Source organism: Thunnus albacares, chromosome 17 (assembly GCF_914725855.1).
Source record: "Thunnus albacares chromosome 17, fThuAlb1.1, whole genome shotgun sequence".
Classification (NCBI taxonomy): Eukaryota; Metazoa; Chordata; class Actinopteri; order Scombriformes; family Scombridae; genus Thunnus; species Thunnus albacares.
In genome coordinates, this window is record NC_058122.1 from 2,137,217 (window position 1) to 2,156,713 (window position 19,497).

Sequence of the window (19,497 nt, forward strand, 5' to 3'; positions counted from 1 at the left end):
GGACAACTGGAAATGCCTTGCGAACCCCCAGAGACAGCTGGAGGAGCTAACTAGTGAGGAGTGTGTGTGTGTGTGTGTGTGTGCATGAGTGTATGTGTGTGTATGGCCCAAGTATTCCTCACGTCGTGGGGACGTAAATCTGTTTACATAGTCATGTTGTGGCTCGCTTCCCTTATGGGGACAAAAACAAGTTCCCTCAACGTAAATCATTAATTTTAGGGTGAAGACTTGGTTTAAAGTTAAGGTTAGTTTAGGGTTATCTTAAAGTTAGGGTAAGGGTTAGGGTTAGGCATGTGGTGGTTATGGTAAAGGTTAGGAGAAGTCTCCAGGAAATGAATGTAAGTCAGTGTAATGTCCTCTGAAGCGATGGAAATACATCTGTGTGTGTGTGTGTGTGTGTGTGTGTGTGTGTGTGTGTGTGGTGTACCTCGGTCCCAGTTGCTCCAGTTTAAAGATATGCACCGTCTCTGTGTTGCTGGAAGCACAGAGGAACTGGCCATCGGGACTGAAGGACAAAGAGCTTATATTGACGTACCTGCAGACAGAACAACAGATGTAAACATACACACATACACATAAACACTTGAGGAATGATGAATAATTTAAAGTGGATAATTAACTTTCAGCATCAGCTGCAGGCTATTAGCTGAAAGCTCATCAGTCTACTCAGCTATTTGAGTATAATAGCCAGTACAGATCACGTCACTTTTAATACTTATAGATCAGTCATCATCATGTAATGAAGCCTCGGGGTGTAAGTGCATGCATGCCAATGTGCCTGCAAGATATTTATGCTCCATGTTAAATCATGATTTAGGTGATTTGGTCTGGTTCATGTCTTTAGCTGTGTACACACATTGACTTTGCTGTTTTTATGAGTGCAGATCTTATATGATGTGTGTGAACTCTGACCTCTTCATTCCCCGGCGGAACTCAAACAGACGCAGGCCCTCAGGAATGGAAAACACTCGGATGACGGTGCCCTGTGAGACAGACAGACAGTGAGGTGCTTTCTTTACTTTGCTGTAAACAAGAGCTACACATTCTCCAGCAGATGCTCTCTGTAAGGCCGTATTCAGACCAAATCAGGCGGTGCGGCGAAACCACCAGTCCTCCCATTTATTAGAATGGGAGTAGTGTGTTTCCTCCCTAGCAACCACCAAATGATTCAATTTAAAAGAGGAACTACAATCTTCACTGCCCCTTCATTTATAATCTACAGCGGTACTGCTGCCACCATGACAAATGCCTGGTGAGTTTTTTGTTGTAATGCAAAATAAATTCTGGGTATAACAAGATCCATTTAATATAAGAAACTGTATTTTCCTTATTTTACATTATTATTGACATATATTTTTGTCAATATTACAAGAAACACTCTACAGTAAAGCTTACTAATTAACATGTGGTTTGTTTAATCTGCACAAAAACTGCAGAGTTTTGTGTCGGACTAATCGTTGGGTGGGAGCAGGAACATCCTGGAGTCTCCACTAATTGCCTGACAACTGCTTAGAGCCAAGAAATAGTCAGAGCTTGTTGTCTTTTTCTTGCACACATTCCAGACCCTAACCCTAACCCCTTACCCACTCAGGGACTCATTCTTACCCGCTCGGAGGCGCTGGCAAGTTTGGTGGCAGAGGCGTTGAATGTGAGAGCTGCCAGAGGACTGTCATGAGCCGGGATCATTGTCACTGTGCTCTGAAATGACAAAAGACAAAAATAGCAAAATTAAAAAGTTTAGTCCTTTGGATGTTTTAGGAAATTACTGAACCTTTTTGAAAATGAACCTATGTCTTCAGTAGGAACCAATGAGCTTAGGGCACATTCGCATGTATGTGTTCTTATCATAGCAGTGGCATAGCACAATATCAAAAACTGAGTCATGACAAAGTGAAGAAAAAGATGTTTTCATCCTGTTGGGCCAAACTTTCTGTGCTGCATGAAGCAACACAGAGCAGAGGGAGGTGTTCTTTGTCTGGCTGAGTTCACATGAACAGCCAGCGTGTGGGTGAGATCAACTGACATGTTTCCAGGTAAGAAGAAACCTGAGGTGATCTGAGCATGAGAAAAGTTAAAAACATTACGTGGTTTCACCTAGCAATGCAGGAACAATGAGAGCAACACACACTGGAACAAACTGAGAAACTTTAAACATGTGTTTACAAGGAGATAAGAACAACTGAAACAAAGTGCTCTCACTCCTGAGTGAGGCAGACTTTCCCAGTACTGCATTGTTATGAAAGATGGTTTCCTGGTATCACACAGTGGTGGAAAAAGTACTAAGATCATTTACTTAAGTAAAAGTACCAATACAGCACTGTAAAAATACTCCATTATAAGTAAAGTCTTACATGAAAAATCCTACTACAGTAAATGTACATAAGTATTATGAGCTTGGTGTAGTTAAAGTATTGCAGTAAAAGTACATAAGTATTATGAGCTTGATGTAGTTAAAGTATTGCAGTAAAAGTAGTGGTTTTTTCCCCTCTGACTGATATATTATTATATATGACATCATTAGATTATTAGTGAAGCATCAGTGTTAGAGCAGCATGTTACTGTTGTAGCTGCTGGAGGTGGAGCTACTTTCAACTACTTTATATATACAGTTAGCTAGTTTAGTCCAGTGGTTCCCAACCTAGGGGTCGGGCCCCTCCAAAGGGTCAGCAGATAAATCTGAGGGGTGGTGAGATGATTAATGGGAGAGGAAAGAAGAAAAAACAAAGTTCTGATACACAAACCTGTTCTCAGTTTTGGACTTTTCTTCTAATCTTTGATTTTTGCTGAAATATTGGATCATTTGAACATTTATTGAAATGAAAGCATGTGAGAAGTTTAGAGGGAAAAATCACTATTTGTTGGAGCTGTTAACAACTCATAGACATGTGAAATGTGACCCCGACTACACACTGCTTCTTGTAAGATGTCAAAAGCCAAAAAGGTTGGAAACCACTGGTTTCATCTTTAACAATGTGTTGTATTTTAAAAGCTTGTTATATTATCCATTGTGTCAAATCTTCATCTGTAGTTCCAAGTACAAGTTCCTCAAAATTGTACTTAAGTACAGTACTTGAGTAAATGTACTTAGTTACTTTACACCAGTGGTATCATGTGTCCTAGCCGACGGTATCACAACTCACAGTCCATTTTCTATCAGACTGAGTATAGTATATGGATCCAAAGAAGTCTCATCTTAGCCAAGTCACATCATAAACTCAGAGATGCCCTCCCTGATGTGTGGTCAACAGTGTCCTGAAATCCCAGGCGTTCCTCCCAGCTCACTGTTACATGTGTGGTATATTTAGCATATCCTTAGACGTCAGCATCAGTTCTTGGACATCATACAAAATGGCATCATTCCCAAGATCACAGGAAAAATATCTTGAAGTCTAAGGTGTCGCACAAACAGACACCAGAGAAGGCGCCATCAGAGTGAAGAGACTCAGACAAACAAGTATCAGAACACACTGTCAGAGAAGATGACCTGTGATAACAGTGTTTCAAAGAAAGCAGTCCCCCGAGACAACTCATGTTCTGTCAATAAGATCAGTTGCGGGTGTGTGGTGTTTAATTTGCAGTGTTGAAAATGTTAACCCATTGTGCTTAGTATTTAAAGGATGAGTCTAGTTTATTACAACTTGGATCTTATTTTTATGTTATGTGTTTTTTTGTCCAAATATTAAATAACGAGATCTCAATAACAACTTAATTTTTGTTTTAATAAAGTAAGGTGGTTACTGATTATCATACATATATTTTTGTCCAAATTAAAAACTATATGTAACTATATCGATGGCCGAAGAGCAAAACCTCCTATCTGAAAAATACACTTTTTTGAGAAAACTAAAAAAAACTTGTTTTCTTGCAATAACGCTATTTGTTATGGATACCCAATACATAATACACTGTTTTGGACTATATTACTACATTATGTGTTAACAATACCGTAATAACCATACAAAAATACTGTAAACAATACCACATAATACAGTAATATAGTCCAAAAACAGTGTATTATGTATTGGGTATCCTCAACAAATAGCATTCTGCAAGAAAACAACAAGTCTTTTTTAAACAAGTTTTTTCAAAAAGGTGCATTTTTCAGATAGGAGGTTGTGCTCTTCAGCCATTGATATGTAAAACTACATGTAAACTTAACTACATGGAACTATATCTAAAGTTTAACTATATATGGCAACTAGTGGTGGAATGCAATTAAGTACATTTACTTAAGTACTGTACTTAAGTACAGTTTTGAGGTACTTGTACTTTACTTGAGTATTTCCATTTTGTGCTACTTTGTACTTCCATTCCACTACATTTCAGAGGGAAATATTGTGTTTTTTACTCCACTACATTTATTTCATAGCTATACTGTTCACTGTTACTAGTAACATTTCAGATCAAGATTTATATCCGTTAAACATGTTATCAGTTTATTATATATGCATTAATTGATTGATTGCATAGATTAGACTATTCAACAGTATCAGGTGTTAAGATTTGCTCTACCTTGGCAATGTTAAAATGCTGCTTACAAGAACACATAAATTAATCAGTTTTAATATTAAAATAATATATACACACATGTATGATAAATATAACACTCTCACTTGGGCTATTTTGCATAATGAGTACTTTTAGTTTTAATACTTTACATAAATTCTGCGGACAATACTTATGTACTTTTATTTGAATAAGATTTTAAATGTATTGTGGTATTGCTAGTTTTACTTAGGTAAAGATCTGAGTATTTCTTCCATCTGTGATGGCAGTTATATGTAAAACTATATGTAACTATATGTTAAACTAAAATATGTCTTAAATTACATTTTATAAAAAGTATATGTAAAATGAAACTATATGTTAAATTACAGTATAAGTAAAACTAAAATATATGGAATTATATGTAAAACTATGTGTAAATTATATGTATAGTACCAGTCAAAAGTTTAGACACACTTTCTCATTCACGTGAATGGGAAGGTGTGTCCGATCGTTTGACTGGTACTATAAAATCAAATTATATGTAAACTAAATTTAAACCTGCATGTAAAACCAACTAAACTAAAAGTGTGAAATGGAACAACTTAAGGCTTCCAGTGTCCCTATTTTCAGCGTATATTTCATGCTCATGTTCATATTTTTACACAACATTCAAATTATGACCTTAATATATCTCATCCCCAGCCAGGCTGTTGTTGAGGGCTTACCATGTTTCAATCCTAAGGGAGTGCATGTTTTTAATCAGTGCATACATACAGGGGAATCAACCAAATAGTGACACTGCTGCTCACAGTTCATAAAAGCTTTTTAACATAATAATCCAGAACTGAATTAAGCTGCATATTCATGTCTGATGAGATTTTGACCTTTATTCATTATCTACCTCTTCTACTCACCACTTCAGTTTTACATTGTTCTGTCTGTCTGCTCTGCTGCAATACGTTAGACTAAAAAGACTGTTATAACCCAGCCTACAGACACTGAATGAAATACAATGAAAAGAATGTAACTGCAATAAAATTAGATGACTCCATTTAAAATCATGAATAATAGCATTATATTTGACATATTCTGTGATGACATGTTGCTCACCAAATTGTTGGCATCATACACTATGATCTCCCCGATGGTGGCACTGCCAGGGTATGCCAGGTAGGAGTTGGAATGATTGATAGAAAGAGCACAGAGACCTGCAAGAGAAGAGGTGGTTAAAGGACAAATTATAGTTGCAAATTAAAGCTGCAACAGCAGACAGTTGCCTATATTCACATCCAGCAGACAGAACAACATTAGCATTTATTTGTTTACCCAAATGAAGTTCAATAGTTACTCTCCTGTTTGGTCTCCACCAATTCCTGAGAAAAATATCTGGCTCTTTAACTGCTAAATGCTTCACTATGTTCACCAGCTAGTTACTAACTCTGAAGTTGCCTTGGACTGCTAATGTTAGCCAATGGTAAGGCTACATTCAGGAATCAGCTGGTTTAGTTCAGAGTTGGAGGCTGTGGGAACAATGCAGTCAGACACAAAACTACAGTTTTTGTGCAGATTAAACAAACAAAATATGACATGTTAATTACTGAGCTTTACAGGTGCTGGTAGGTGGTATTCTTTTCCTTTGGACAGAGCCAGTCTAACTGTTTCCCCTGTCTCCAGTCTTTATGCTAAGCTACGCTAACCAGCTGCTCGCTGCAGCCTTATACTGGACTGACATGAGAGTAGTATCAGTCTTCTAACTCTACCTCTGCCTAACTCTCAGTAAGAAAGTGAATAAGCACATTCCCCAACGTGATAGTGTCTTGTTTTAAAGGACAGGTTCACAGTTTGAACTGTCAAGTTTCCAAATGAACATTGAAACATGTTTTTCTTGCTGTAATAGTTCCTCCTGTTCATTCTGACCATTAGAATATCTCTTCATAATGCACTTACAGTGTAAGTGATGGGGTCCAAAATCCACAGCCCTTCTGTGCAAAAATGTATTTAAAAGTTTATCTGGAGCGTCAACGTCTAAATGAGTCGAATCAAGTAGACATCTTTCAACGTTACAGTCTTTTTAGTGCCAAAGTTCCTCTTTTTGTTACTATACTGCCACCACAGCTCAACAGGGAAACACTGTCTGAGGAAACACAAAGAGGGAATTTGATGCTAAAAAGACTGTAAATGTGTCAGATATCCACTTGATATGACTAACTCAGACTGCTGAAGCCTCATATAAGCTTCACATCAACTTTTAAATGCAATTTGCACTAAATGACTGTGTGGACACACTGTGGATTTTGGCCTCCATCACTTACATTGAAGCACATTTGAAGAGGATCTTTTAATAGCCAGTATGAACAGGAGGAATGATTACAGAGACGAAAACCTCTTTCATTGTTCATATGGACACCTGACTGTTGTTTTAAGACACTCTTAAATGTTGTGAACCTATCTTTTAAGCTACCTGTGGAAGTTCAGTAAATACCATGCTTGTTAAACCAGAACATTTCCTTTTCTTTTAAGATGTTGTGTCTAATGTAATTACTTTTTAAATGAGTAATGCGTAATATGTAAGTGATTATATTTTTCTGGTTATTTGCCCAACACTGGGCATCACTACAACGAAGTCTTGACAGGTAAAGAAACATGAGCATTCAGTTTATCCAGATTATCTAAACCACTTTATTTGGAGGTCAAACTGAATGAGGGCACACCAGAAATGTTGCTGATAATCCTTCACGGTGCATGTAAAATATGTGTGCAGGAAGTGGGTCTGTAAACTGTGACAGATGTTTAGAGGAAACAGTTTGGGTAATAATGTTGCTGTTCATGTGCATCTCCCTTCCAAATAAATTTGACTTTGGTTTGTTTACAACCTGTCTGATCATGTTTGTTGCCCCGTCAGACTACAACAATAAGACTAAAGTTGTAGTAAACTGTAATCGTCCTTTAAAAAGTTTCACTTGACAAACCCTGCTGTCAGTGTGTGTTTGTGTGTGTGAGGCACATACTTGCAGCAGTTCCTGTGTCTTGGTACTACATCTTACCTGAGGGGTTGGACGGAGTGTTGAGCAGAGTCTTGAGTAGCTTCATGTCTTTGATGTTGTGGATATAAATGGACTCTTCAAGGCACACCACAAGCCTCTGCAAGACACAGCAGCATTCAGGTCATTTCACTCCAATGTAACACAGTAAATGCAGACTCTATAGGCCCACATCAGTGAAACCCCACTCACTGTGTCACAACAAATGTTTTACAGTCAATCCCACAAAGGAGCTGCAGTTTCTCTCTTTAAAAATGACAAACAACACATACAGTGAAATGAAACACTATTGTTCACTTCAGAACATTCAGAGATCATATTTCTGTCAACAATCTAGCTGTTGTGTCATGACAGTGAGTTTGGAGATCTTCTGTTGTAACAAAGCACATGAACTCCTCACCTTGACCATCTAGTAACAATACTGAGAAAGCAGGGTGTCTTATAACCTAAAAAATCTGGATTTTCTCACCAAAATGATTAAATACTTCTATTACTAGGTAGTTACTGACATTCAAAACACACTGATTTTGCTATAGTACTCAATAGTTAGGTTTTGTGCACTTACTGCTACCAATAAAACGAAAAAATCTACAGCATTTAAAGCTATTAAATATTGTCACAAATTTGCATAAGAATAACAAAGAATAAAGAATAACATGATCAGACTAGCTCTTTCTTTAATACTTACATTACCAGTTAAAACTTTCTCATTGATGTGTTCAAACTTTTCACTGATACTGTATATGGATTTGGGTGTTTCATCAATGTGTTTATTTCTTTTCCATTTTGAAACTCACCTCCTGAAAGGAAGTTAGATCAACCAATCAGCTTGTTTGAAACACAGGACCGCACAACACCTGGTTGAGATTTAGGAGGTGTGGTCACTAGAGCTGCAATGATTAGTCGATTAATCGATTAGTCGCCAACTATTACATCAATCGCCAAATAATTTTATAATTGATCAATCATTTTGAGTCATTTTTTAAGAAAAAAAGTCAGAGACGCTTCTTAAATGTGAATATTTTCTGGTTTCTTTAGTACTCTATGACAGTAAACTGAATGTGGCTGTGGCTCAGGATGTAGAGTGGGTCGTCCACTAATTGGAAGATCAGTAGTTTGATTCCCAGCTCTTCCAGTCTGCATGTCAAAGTGTCCTTGGGAAAGTCACTGAACCCTAAATTGCTCCGGATGGCTGTGCCATCTGTGTGTGAATGATTATATCCTACTGATGTGCGGGTTTGCATCTTGCATGGCAGCACCTGCCATCTGCGTATGAATGTGTGTGTGAATGGGTGAATGTGATTTTTAGTCTAAAAGCGCTTTGAGTGGTCGGAAGACTAGAAAGGTGCTACATAAGTGCAGTCCATTTCCCATATCTTTGGGTTGGGGACTGTTGGTTGGGACAAAACAAGGCATCTGAAGACTTCATCTTGGGCTTTGGGAAACAGTGATTTACTTTTTTCACCATTTTCTGATCAAACAACTAATCGATTAATTGAGAAAATAATTGACAGATTAATCGATGAAAATAATGTTCAGTTGCAGCTCCAGGGGTTACCCATCACACCCTTGGTCAAATGGCAGACCAGTGCTACATCACTATAACTCCTGATGCTTGCTTAAATGAAGAAACATATGTTAACGAGTCAGCATGGCAACACACTCACAATGACAGTGTTAATATTTAGCAGGTAATGTTTACCATGTTCATAATCTTAGCTTAGCGTGTGAGCATTTGTTAATTAGCATCAACCACAAAGTACAGTTGAGGTTGATGGGAATGTCATTAGTTTAGCATAAATCAAAGATGGCTCTAGAAGACAAGTTAGAGATTATCAAAGTCATTAGGATTCATCATTAGAATGAATGTCAACTCCAAATTTATGGTAATCAATCTATATTTATTGAGATATTTCAGTCTGGACCAATGTTATGGACCAACTGCTTAACATTACCATCTCTAGAGCCATGTCCCTATCATGTCTAAAAAGCCTGACAGTGGATAAATGTGATCTTTGGTTCAGTGCAGTGTTTCCAATAATTAAGGTTCAATTAAAAAAAATCAACCCCACAAAATGAAGTTGATCGAGATCATGGCTGAGATGCAGGTTGAATTCCTCTTATACTGGTGCAGTATTGAATTGCAGCACATGAAGCTTATGAATATGCCAAGCTGAAACAGCAAGGCACAGTCAGAAGAGGTTGCATACTGTTTATAGTCCTGGGAAGCTTTTGTTTGGTGACTGAGTAAAGCAATGTGTGTTGAATACTGGAACAATATTTGGAACATGGTGTCCTTTGTTGTGCTGAACCCTGAATGGAAACATCTGCTTGTGATGTCATTGGGCACACTTATTTAAAATGTTCCCAGTCGGGTGGTGACGTATCAAAAAGAATCACGCAAAACATTTCCTTAGTTGGAAATGGCGGGATGAGGCTATGTAGTGGTTTGCATGCAAGCTTACTCAATTCTGTAAGTAAGAAGAGACAGCATGTCATTTATCTCAGCATGTCTCTAAAAGGTCAAGACATACAGACTGATGGACATCAGCTGTCCAAGAGACAAGGAATGCAACATACACAGATGATGCTCTGAAATATCTTTGTCAAATACCCCTAATAAACCACAAGGTATCTTGGCTTGAGTTTGGAGACCACTATTTTTTAAAGGTTAACAAGCTTATTGGTTGATTCAATTTCTTGTCGGGAGGCAGATTTTGAAAAAAACCATGCATTCACTTTTACACAAATATAAAATAAACAGCTCAGACTCAGACTCATTCTACAAGAAGGGTTATTTACAGTATTGGACAAGGCTTATCTATGAATGGGGAAATCCAAAGAGGTTTAATTCCACACTGAAAAAAAATTCAAAGATAGAATAAAGACGAAATAAAAAAATAGCTCTTAGCTACCTACATAAGTGTTAGAAATAGAATTTACTATTTAAATCACTTATTAAGAAATAATGAAATGTGGGCAGTGATTCAAAGGTCTGGAACCAGGCTAACTTATCATGTTTTAACAAGAAAAAATATTGATTTAACAAGTTCAATAAATAGTTTGACATTGTGGGAAATTAAGCTTATTTGCTTCCTGGTGGAGAGACGGATGAGAAGACGTCTGTATGGTAAATATGAAGCTGCCATGAACAGCTGGTTAGCTTAGCTTAGCATAAAGACTGACAGCAACATGGGCTGTTTATAAGTATGTGTCTATGTGATGAACTTGTATGGCTACACCGTAATGTTCCAGGGTCCAGGAACACTCACCTGTCTGTTGAGCTTGACAGACAGGATGTTGCTGGGGTAGCTGTAGTTGCAGATCTCGGTCCCCTTCTTAAAGTGGTAGATGTTCATGCGCTGCGGCATGGCAGTGCTCACCACAACGACCAGACTGCTGGAGAACAGACGCTCCACAATGTAGACATCTGGAGTCTCTGCTGTGGGAGAACAGACAGACAGGCAGCGATGAGGACAGAGATTAAACTACCACAAACCTTCCCTCAAGAGAAATAAAACAGTTTAACCTTTTGACCATGACTTTCTCCATCATTTCAGGTCAGAAACCACTAGAAACATAAGTTTCTAAATATGAAAATGCCTGCAGAGATTTGCTAAGTCAAGGGTTGAGTATACTTCAAACCAAGTTCATGCAGGATGTCTCTGAACACTTCTAACAGCAAAAGTATAAAGCATACTGTATATATATTTCCAATCCCAATCAATCTGTCCCAATCAAGTAAAACCAAATGGAATCACTGTCACTATTGTTTAGGCCATTATCTACGTGCTGTATGATCCTGTTTATAATTTTGGATTCAGGCCACCAATACTTCATTATAGTTTTAACTGAATCACGAAAAACTGTTTCTCCTGGAATTATATTCTTAGAAAGGTAGAGATGCTTCTGAAATAGCCTTTAGATGTTCTCAAGCAGTTCATGTTTCCCCTGACTTACCTGTCAGTTAGGTATATAACTGCTGTTCACTATTAAAACACTTAGAATAGAAAAAAATTCCTTTATTGTCAGTACAACAAAATTGAGTAATACGTGTGTGTGTAAATATATACACTATATAAATGGGTACAATGGGTACACTTGGTTTCTTATGTATCTACCTCTTACTGGATGATTTTGTGTTCAGGTTACATATTTTATATGGCCATAAACTGATCAACCTGGTTCTGCAGACTACAAACCTAACACACCCGTTCTGAGGAAAGTCTCTTGTTCTTTGCCATGGAAGACTGCTGCCAGAAGCACTGTGTAATTACAGCAAGCTTGGCCTTGTCTGAACATCCAGCCACTAAAACCCCAAAATACCCAGGGAGTGCTGTGATGTGGAGAGGCTGAATTCTTAGTGGTCCCCTTGCTGAAATGTAATCACTGCTTATATTTACTTGCACAGAGAATTCCCTTCCTCACCCAGTAATTCATGTAGTCTGGTTGTGGGTCAGCACAGATACAGCATAATTATGCTGGAGCTCATATTCTGATGAGGTCATACTCTGGTTCAGATGTCTGGTTTCCTCCCACATTAAACTGGTGACTGAAGCTGTGTGTTGCAAATGTCAAGCAGATTTGAAAAGGCTGGCAAAAAAGTGCAGCTGACAATATGTGTAGACAGTGTAACAAAATGATAAGATTATTAAAAGACCTTGAGAATCTTACATCTACATATCCAGTCTGGTATTTTTGTCTGTCACCCTTTTTATTTTTTATTTTCTTGGTCTTTTTAAATTCTAAATGTGTGTAAAAATAGATGGAAGGATGTTCCTGCAAAAAAGAAGCTTCCTCTCAGTGAAATTTCCCAGAATAAATAAAGGTAAAAAATATGCCAGTTTCATTTCTGGTTTACACAGATGCAAGGTTTCCACATTTACATTCAAGCTTACATAGAATATATAAAAAGGTCTAAATATAATTATGATGATGCTGTCCTTATTCTTGTTTTATTTCCAACAGTGTAGATATGGATATTATAGAATTATCCTATTTCTCCACTCCTTCCTCTTCTCTGCCAGAAAGCAAAGAATAAAAAAAACACCAAGTGGAATTTATTACAATAATAATAATAATAATTATAATTATTTGGGAAGCAGCAACAAAATTCAATAAATACCATAATGTGCCAAGACATACAAAAGAGTTTGTTTTGTAGTTTTGATAAAGTCATTTTCACAGCTGAAGTTCAGTTTATTTGGTCTGGATCAAAGAAAAACAGAAATCTATTGTTGCCTTTCCATTCTGGTCTATTTCATGTGTTCATGACACCATGAAGTGTGACATGAAGCCATACGGACTGCCAGAGAATATTCATTGGACAGTTTTGGTGATGTCATCCTGCATCATCAGCGCTGCAGGACGAAAAAGAGGCTTGACATTATGGTGAGTAGTTACTGTTTGGCTGCTTCATTTCAATCACTGTTTAATGAGGAGCAAACACCCCTCCATCTAAACTCCTTTACACATTCTGACACAAATACATGTTGTCTTGGTAACCAAATGATAATGCATAATTCTATGGCTTGCTCATATATAGGATGAGAGTATTATTTAGTATTATTATGGAGATAATTTAGTTAATTTGTATTACAAGTTAGCTACTGTTACACAGTAACAACGCAGTTAACAGTTTAAAGATTAATTTACAGCAAGAGAAAGACTTAAGACAAAAATAACTTTCATGATAGCAGATTAACCTTAATAAGAGCTCAACCAGAGTTTGAACAATAGACAGATTATGAGTAAATGTAACCAGTGTTTTGTGGTCTGTCGCAAAACTCTGTGTTCCTTTCTAGGGAAACGTGAGGAGACATGACATGGTCTGACATGTGAGGTCATCCTCAACAGACGGGTCAATCTGGGACAGATGAGCTAATACAACAGATCAGTTTGCACGAATGCTGAAGGTTTCCTTCCTGTTTGTCATGTAAACCATAACGAATGAATGAAAGTCAATTATCCACCAGAGACACATGATGATTCTGGCCTTCATGCTGTTGTCATTTAACGGCTGAGCTGACAAATGGGACCGATTTCAAGAAAACCTTGGTGAATTCTCAGTGGAAGAGTGCCAGCTCTGAATGGACTGTGTTATATGATTAGCCAGTTTGCCAGAGAAATCAAACTGGAATTAAACTCTAAACTAAATGTGGATGGATGTTTAGCCCAGTTCAGAGTTCATGTTCCATACTGACCACTCTCATGGATGCAGTCCAGTTTTTCCACCATGGTCAGAGAAAACAGCTTGTAGCCGGTCTTTGTTCCCAAGGCCAGTGACCTGCAACACATACACACACATCAGTACAACTAGATCTTCACATTAGCTCACTAGCTCACTGTCTTGCCTTGTCCTTCTTTCAGGGAGCCCCCTGGTGGTAAAAGGTGCTTATGGAATAGTTATGACTCACTACAAGCACAAGTAACACTGCTGGCTTAAATGTTTATGATAAAATGGATTTTTAATTAGTGTTTGATATGAAGTGAAATGAAATCATTATACAATCTTGCTTCTAGTCACTCGCTCAACATCTGTGTCGCCAGTTTCCCCTGTCTGCAAAACGTCTGTGCGCATGGGTCAGAGTTTCCGTACAGGTGCATACATTCTCCCACCAAGTTAGTTTTTATAAATCCCAACTTTTTCATGGGAAGTGATGTATGTATCTGTCCAGCGCTGTTGAGTGTACACAACGCTTATAAATGAGACCCCTGGTCTGTAATCAAACAGCCTTCATGACAAGAAAAATGGTGGTTTGACAAAAAATCTCAACTCAACTTACTAGGTTTTTCTTGAGCTTTTAATTCCATCTAAGCGGATGCAGTTGTTCAGTTGTCATGGAGATACAGTGGCTCAGTTGTTATCCCCTGACGCACTGTAAGTATGGAATTTCAGTAATAACAGGTGACTGAAGCTACGGATACGGTTGGTGAGTGGACCTTGAGTTCATTTTTTTGAAAACATAGATCCCTGAATAAGTGGACGCAAGTGTTTTAACAGGACTGAGAGTGGAAAGTCAGCACTGTTAGTAAAGCAACAGAAATGAACTTAAATCCAGAAAAGGATCTCAAATTGGAATTGTCAAGATGAGATGTGTTAATATCCAGCTATCACCTCGCAAGATGTTCCTCTGATGTCTTGTCAAACAAGCGGTATCCGCTGACTCAGCTAACACTGCAGTCAAAACAGACTGTCAAACTTGTTCAAGACATCCGTTCATTTTTACACCAGCCGTTTTCTTAATGGCCACCTGTACCTTCATTCCCCACCATCGCATCTGTACATTCCTGTCCTGTCTCATCCTGTTAGTTCTGCAGGTTTCTTCCTGCAGAACTAACAGGGAAAATACAGCATATTTTCACTGACCCTGCAGAACAAATGGATTGTGTGGCAAGTCGTGTAGCTTTTTCTATGATCTCCTATTTATTATATAAATTAAAGAGTTAATTGAAAATTTAAACCTTTTTTTCAGAAGGAGAGAGTAATTATATGCTGGAGCCAAAGCGTAGAAGTCATGAGTCTGCATTCTCCTGCTGTCTGAGAACTGTTACTATTTTACTGCCACATGTGCGGGTGGAGCTGCTGATGAATATGTTAGGTGTGGGCAAGTTAGCACATACAAACGGAAAGGCTTAATTTGCATCCACACAGCCGTTTCTTTCACAATGTCCCTTTCTTATCTATAGATTTCTCAGCACTTTAACAAAATGAGCAACGTGTCAGCACACAGGCAGGCCTGTGTGTGTGAAATCCTGTTTGATATGCAATGAGTGGAGCTGACTTAAACGACAGGTTCACAATTTTTCAAGTGTGTCTTAAAACAACAGTCAGGTGTCCATATGAACAGTGAAAGAGGTTTTCCTCACTGTAATCATTCCTCCTGTTCATACTGGCTATTAAAAGATCCCCTTCAAATGTGCTTCAATGTAAGTGATGGAGGCCAAAATCCACAGTGTGTCCACACAGTCATTTAGTGCAAAAATGCATTTAAAAGTTGATGTAGTTAGTCATATCAAGTGGATATCTGCCACATTTAGTCTTTTTAGCAGCAAATTCTCTTTGTGTTTCCTCAGACAGTGTTTCCTGTGGTGGAAGTATAGTAACAAAAAGACTGTAACGTTGAAAGATATCTACTTGAAGCTTCATATTAGCTTCAGATAAACTTTTAAATACATTTTTGCACAGAAGGAGGACTGTGGATTTTGTCCTCCATCACTTCCATTGTAAGTGCATTATGAAGAGATCTTCTAATGGTCAGTATGAACAGGAGGAATGATTACAGCAAGACAAACATGTTTGAATGTTCATTTGGGCTCCTGACTGTTGTTTTAACAGAATTTGTCTGATGATTTACTTTGGCTTAGTTGAAAGTAAAAAGAAACTGCAGTGGAGTTGCTATTACAGACATCAACAGAGGACACTGTGGTTACACTGTTAAAGGGCTAATCCAGTAATTTAGTATTGTATTTCTATAAAGTTGGGACACTTGTATGAGACAGATTCTGTCCAGCAGAGGCCTGAATATCCTGACGTTGAGACTCCAGTATGGGTCAAGCTCTAGAAACATTGAGACTCAATAGCATCTCTTTGTTAGACCCTTTCTACCTGCTAAGTACTCACATATTTCAAGTTACAAGGCTTTTGCAATGCAGGTATTCAATTAAAAGTATGTAGTCTCAATGCCCAAACCAAGATATACTGATGACATCACTATGACATCATCAGAGTTTTTTTCTCAGACTTGACAGCTCCTTCAGAGCCACAGAAGACATTATAGGGCATTGTGCTTTTTTTTTTTTTTTTTTTTTTTTTAAGTGTTTACAACTGTTTTCACAGGCTTAGTGATAAATGTGATGGTAAAATGTGTAGTGTAAATAATAAGGTGTTGCTGGGAATCTGTCTACTTGACTGGTTTACTCACTTTTTTCATAAATCACTCTATTTTCAAACATTATAATGCAAAGGTTTAGAAAAGAACTTATATGTATTTCTCTAACTCCAGGGAGAAACCCAGCAGGATAAGTCTTTACTTGACTCATTGACTCATCCGCTCGGTCTCTGTCTGCTTGCTTACGTGGAGTCTTGGTTGAAAGAGGCGCAGCCAAACCGGATCCCCTGTCCGTCCGGTCCGCCAGGCCCGCCAGCACCCTCTCCGGTCTCCATCCCGATTCCCAGCGACCTCCTTCCCTCCCTCCGCCCTGGATTGGAGGCCTGGGATCGGCTGCACCTCTTCGCTCGATGTCGGCGGAAGACGGCTCCAATTTGGAAGAAATGTGTCCGCAGCTGATGTGTGAATAAGTACTCGGGGGCAGAGCCGGAGGTTATCTCCGCTGTAGATGAATTTAAATCCCGTTTCAGTGTGGTTATTTCAGGAGGTCGGTTATTCAGACCCTGGAGCAAAAGACGGGGGAAAAAGAAGCAAAACAAGAACAGCTGACAGCGCTACGTCACACCTCCTCCTCTCAGGATTGGTTGGTAGTGGAAATATGTTGTTGCTGGCTTCTATTTTGATTGGTCAGGCGTATAATAGTGTGTTTTTATTGGCTGTAAGGGCGGAGTGGGGTTTTGTTTGTGTACGTCCATTCACGTGATGTAACCTCCCCACAACATTGTCTTCTGCGGCGAGAAAAAAAATCTACTTTATTAGATATCGTCAAAATACAGCAACCGTCGTAAAATTCGTACACATAGCCAATAGAGTGCTATAACTTCTACTTAAATAAATGTTCATTTACAGATTTGAATCGCTGGTTAGTCTTTTGCACCAACGCTCTTTACGAGCAGTTTTCTGCAGCATTTATATGCCGAATATATCAGATGATCATATTGATCCCAGAAAATATCTTTTTTCATGTTCTCCGTGTGATCGTATTGGCTTACGTACACAGCCAATTTAAATATATGGCTTTTTAAATGAAGTTTGGTACGTGTTTCTCTATTAGGGATTAAATGTACTTTAACATTTGCACAATAAAGCTACTACTGCGACCAGTTCACCCAATTCACTCCACATGTTTCAATATCCTGAGTTGAAGAAGTCAATCCACATATTGACAGAACACCTTTTCAATTGTCTGTCCTAACAAACATAACTTAACATTGACCTGAACTGTAGATTGAGCATACATCAACTTAACTACATTAATGAAACCTTGATTAAAACCATGTGCTTTTAACACCTCCCACAGATATTCTCAAGATATAAAATCGAAGGCTTTCTTTTGGTCCAGACCTATAATGAAAAATTGTTCCACAGAAGTATTACTGATTATATCTTTCAGTGAGACTAAATTATCCCCCATCAGCCTTCCCTCGATAGCACATGTTTGTTCTTTTTCAGTTTATTTTGCTAGGGCATCATGTATTCAATTTATAGCTATTTTTGCAGATATTTCATAATCTGCAGTCATGAGTGCAATGTCTCCAATTATCTATTTCATGTGTGTCTCCTTTCTTATAAATTAGTGATATGACTCCATGATAAAAAGGAGCTGTATAGTTTGCCTCTCTCTTGATTCCAGCATCTAACACTGAGGTCAGCAGGTCTGTGATCTTTATACATGTTTGGTAAAATTCACTAGGAAGTCTATTTAGAACAGGTGCTTTACCTTTGTTTCATTCTGAGTGTGCTTACATGTGCATTAGTATCCTGGTTTTGAGTTTTATATTGTTTTTGATTATATTCAGGATATGGAACATGAAAAACCTGGTTATTCATATCCCTGTATGCATGATCATTACAGTATCCAGGTTTCTGATGGTCTGCCTGCAGGTGTGTCTTGATTTCTCACCATCTCAGCCACTATGAGATGGTTCAGAAACTTGGATGAGGTGTTTACATGTGGCAGTATTCTCGTTTCGGAATACTCCAGGAAGTACATCAAGGTTTATCAAAACCAGGAAAAGGTCTTATCCAGGTATATAACCAGGATACATGCATTCATGTAACATCAATGCATGTCACTAACTTGGCTTCTTCCCCGGAGTCTTTTTTTTGTGTTTTCTCATCTCGCAGGAAACCCTGGGTTGCAGGCCGAGCCTTTGCGATCCTTCACAGTCCTGTTGACATCCTTCCCTGGCTATTGCTACTGCTGTTGCTGCTGTTATTGTTATTGTTATGATTGTTGTTATTCTGCCCCCCCCCCCCCTCTTTCTTTCTCTCTCTCTCAGCCCAACCAGTCAAAGCAGATGGCCGCCCACCAAGAGCCGGGTTCTGCTTGAGGTTTCTACCTGTTAAAGGGGAGTTTTTCCTTACTGCTGTCGCCAAGTGCTGCTCATGGGGGAATTGTTGGCTCTCTGTAAATTAAAGAGTACGGTCTAGACCTGCTCTATGTGAAAAGCACATAAATAAAAATTGATTGATTGATTGATTGATCAAAAATCCTGATCATAACCAGGATATTAGTGTTCATGTAAACACACTTATTGATAACTAATAACAAAGACAAAATAGTAATGATGATGGTTGAAATGACACAATTTCAGATGTCAAAATTTGACCACATGCTGTCACACAGGCCAAAACAAACATGCAATCAAAAGATGCAAGTCTCACTTCATGATGAGTCCTTATAATTTTGGCCTATTTGACAATGAGCAAACATTTCATGCACCAATGCAAGCCCAAGTTGCAGGACAGTACAACATTCAGACTTATTAACTTATGTATTCTCCACTCACTGATCATGCATATGCACTAGTATAACAATCATTTTCACAGTATGATTTGTTCATGATCCTAAATTATTAGACTGACAAACTGGGGCATCAGGTTGAGTAGTTTTACAATAGTACAGCCTAAAGTGCGAGCCTGACTCCCTCCCTTGTAAGTGCTACTTGACCTGGGCTGGTAGTCTCCAGATGGCATCTCTTCTGATTTTTATCTATGGTGTTACAACTGTATGTGTTGCCTGTACTGTTTGTGCTTTTTCCTCTCCCGTCTCTCGCTCCATCTAGGTCTTCTAC

At 38.3% G+C, this 19,497-nt stretch overlaps 1 protein-coding gene across 3 annotated transcripts in view; it reads right to left on the reverse strand.

Moving 5' to 3' along the window:
* wipi1 (WD repeat domain, phosphoinositide interacting 1) overlaps window positions 1-17,599 on the reverse strand; it is a 26,023-nt gene extending 8,424 nt beyond the window's left edge. For 2 of the 3 annotated variants that reach the window (XM_044331219.1, XM_044331221.1), the window contains exons 1-8: window positions 16,607-17,599; window positions 13,733-13,815; window positions 10,802-10,971; window positions 7,533-7,629; window positions 5,599-5,696; window positions 1,606-1,698; window positions 913-983; window positions 428-535 (exon numbers count right to left, since the gene is read on the reverse strand). In XM_044331219.1, the coding sequence (XP_044187154.1) occupies window positions 428-535; window positions 913-983; window positions 1,606-1,698; window positions 5,599-5,696; window positions 7,533-7,629; window positions 10,802-10,971; window positions 13,733-13,815; window positions 16,607-16,695 (809 nt within the window). In that variant the 5' untranslated portion in view covers window positions 16,696-17,599. The remainder of the gene's footprint in view (window positions 1-427; window positions 536-912; window positions 984-1,605; window positions 1,699-5,598; window positions 5,697-7,532; window positions 7,630-10,801; window positions 10,972-13,732; window positions 13,816-16,606) is intronic. The other variant, XM_044331220.1, reaches the window with a different exon arrangement.
* Window positions 17,600-19,497: the final 1,898 nt, after the last annotated feature.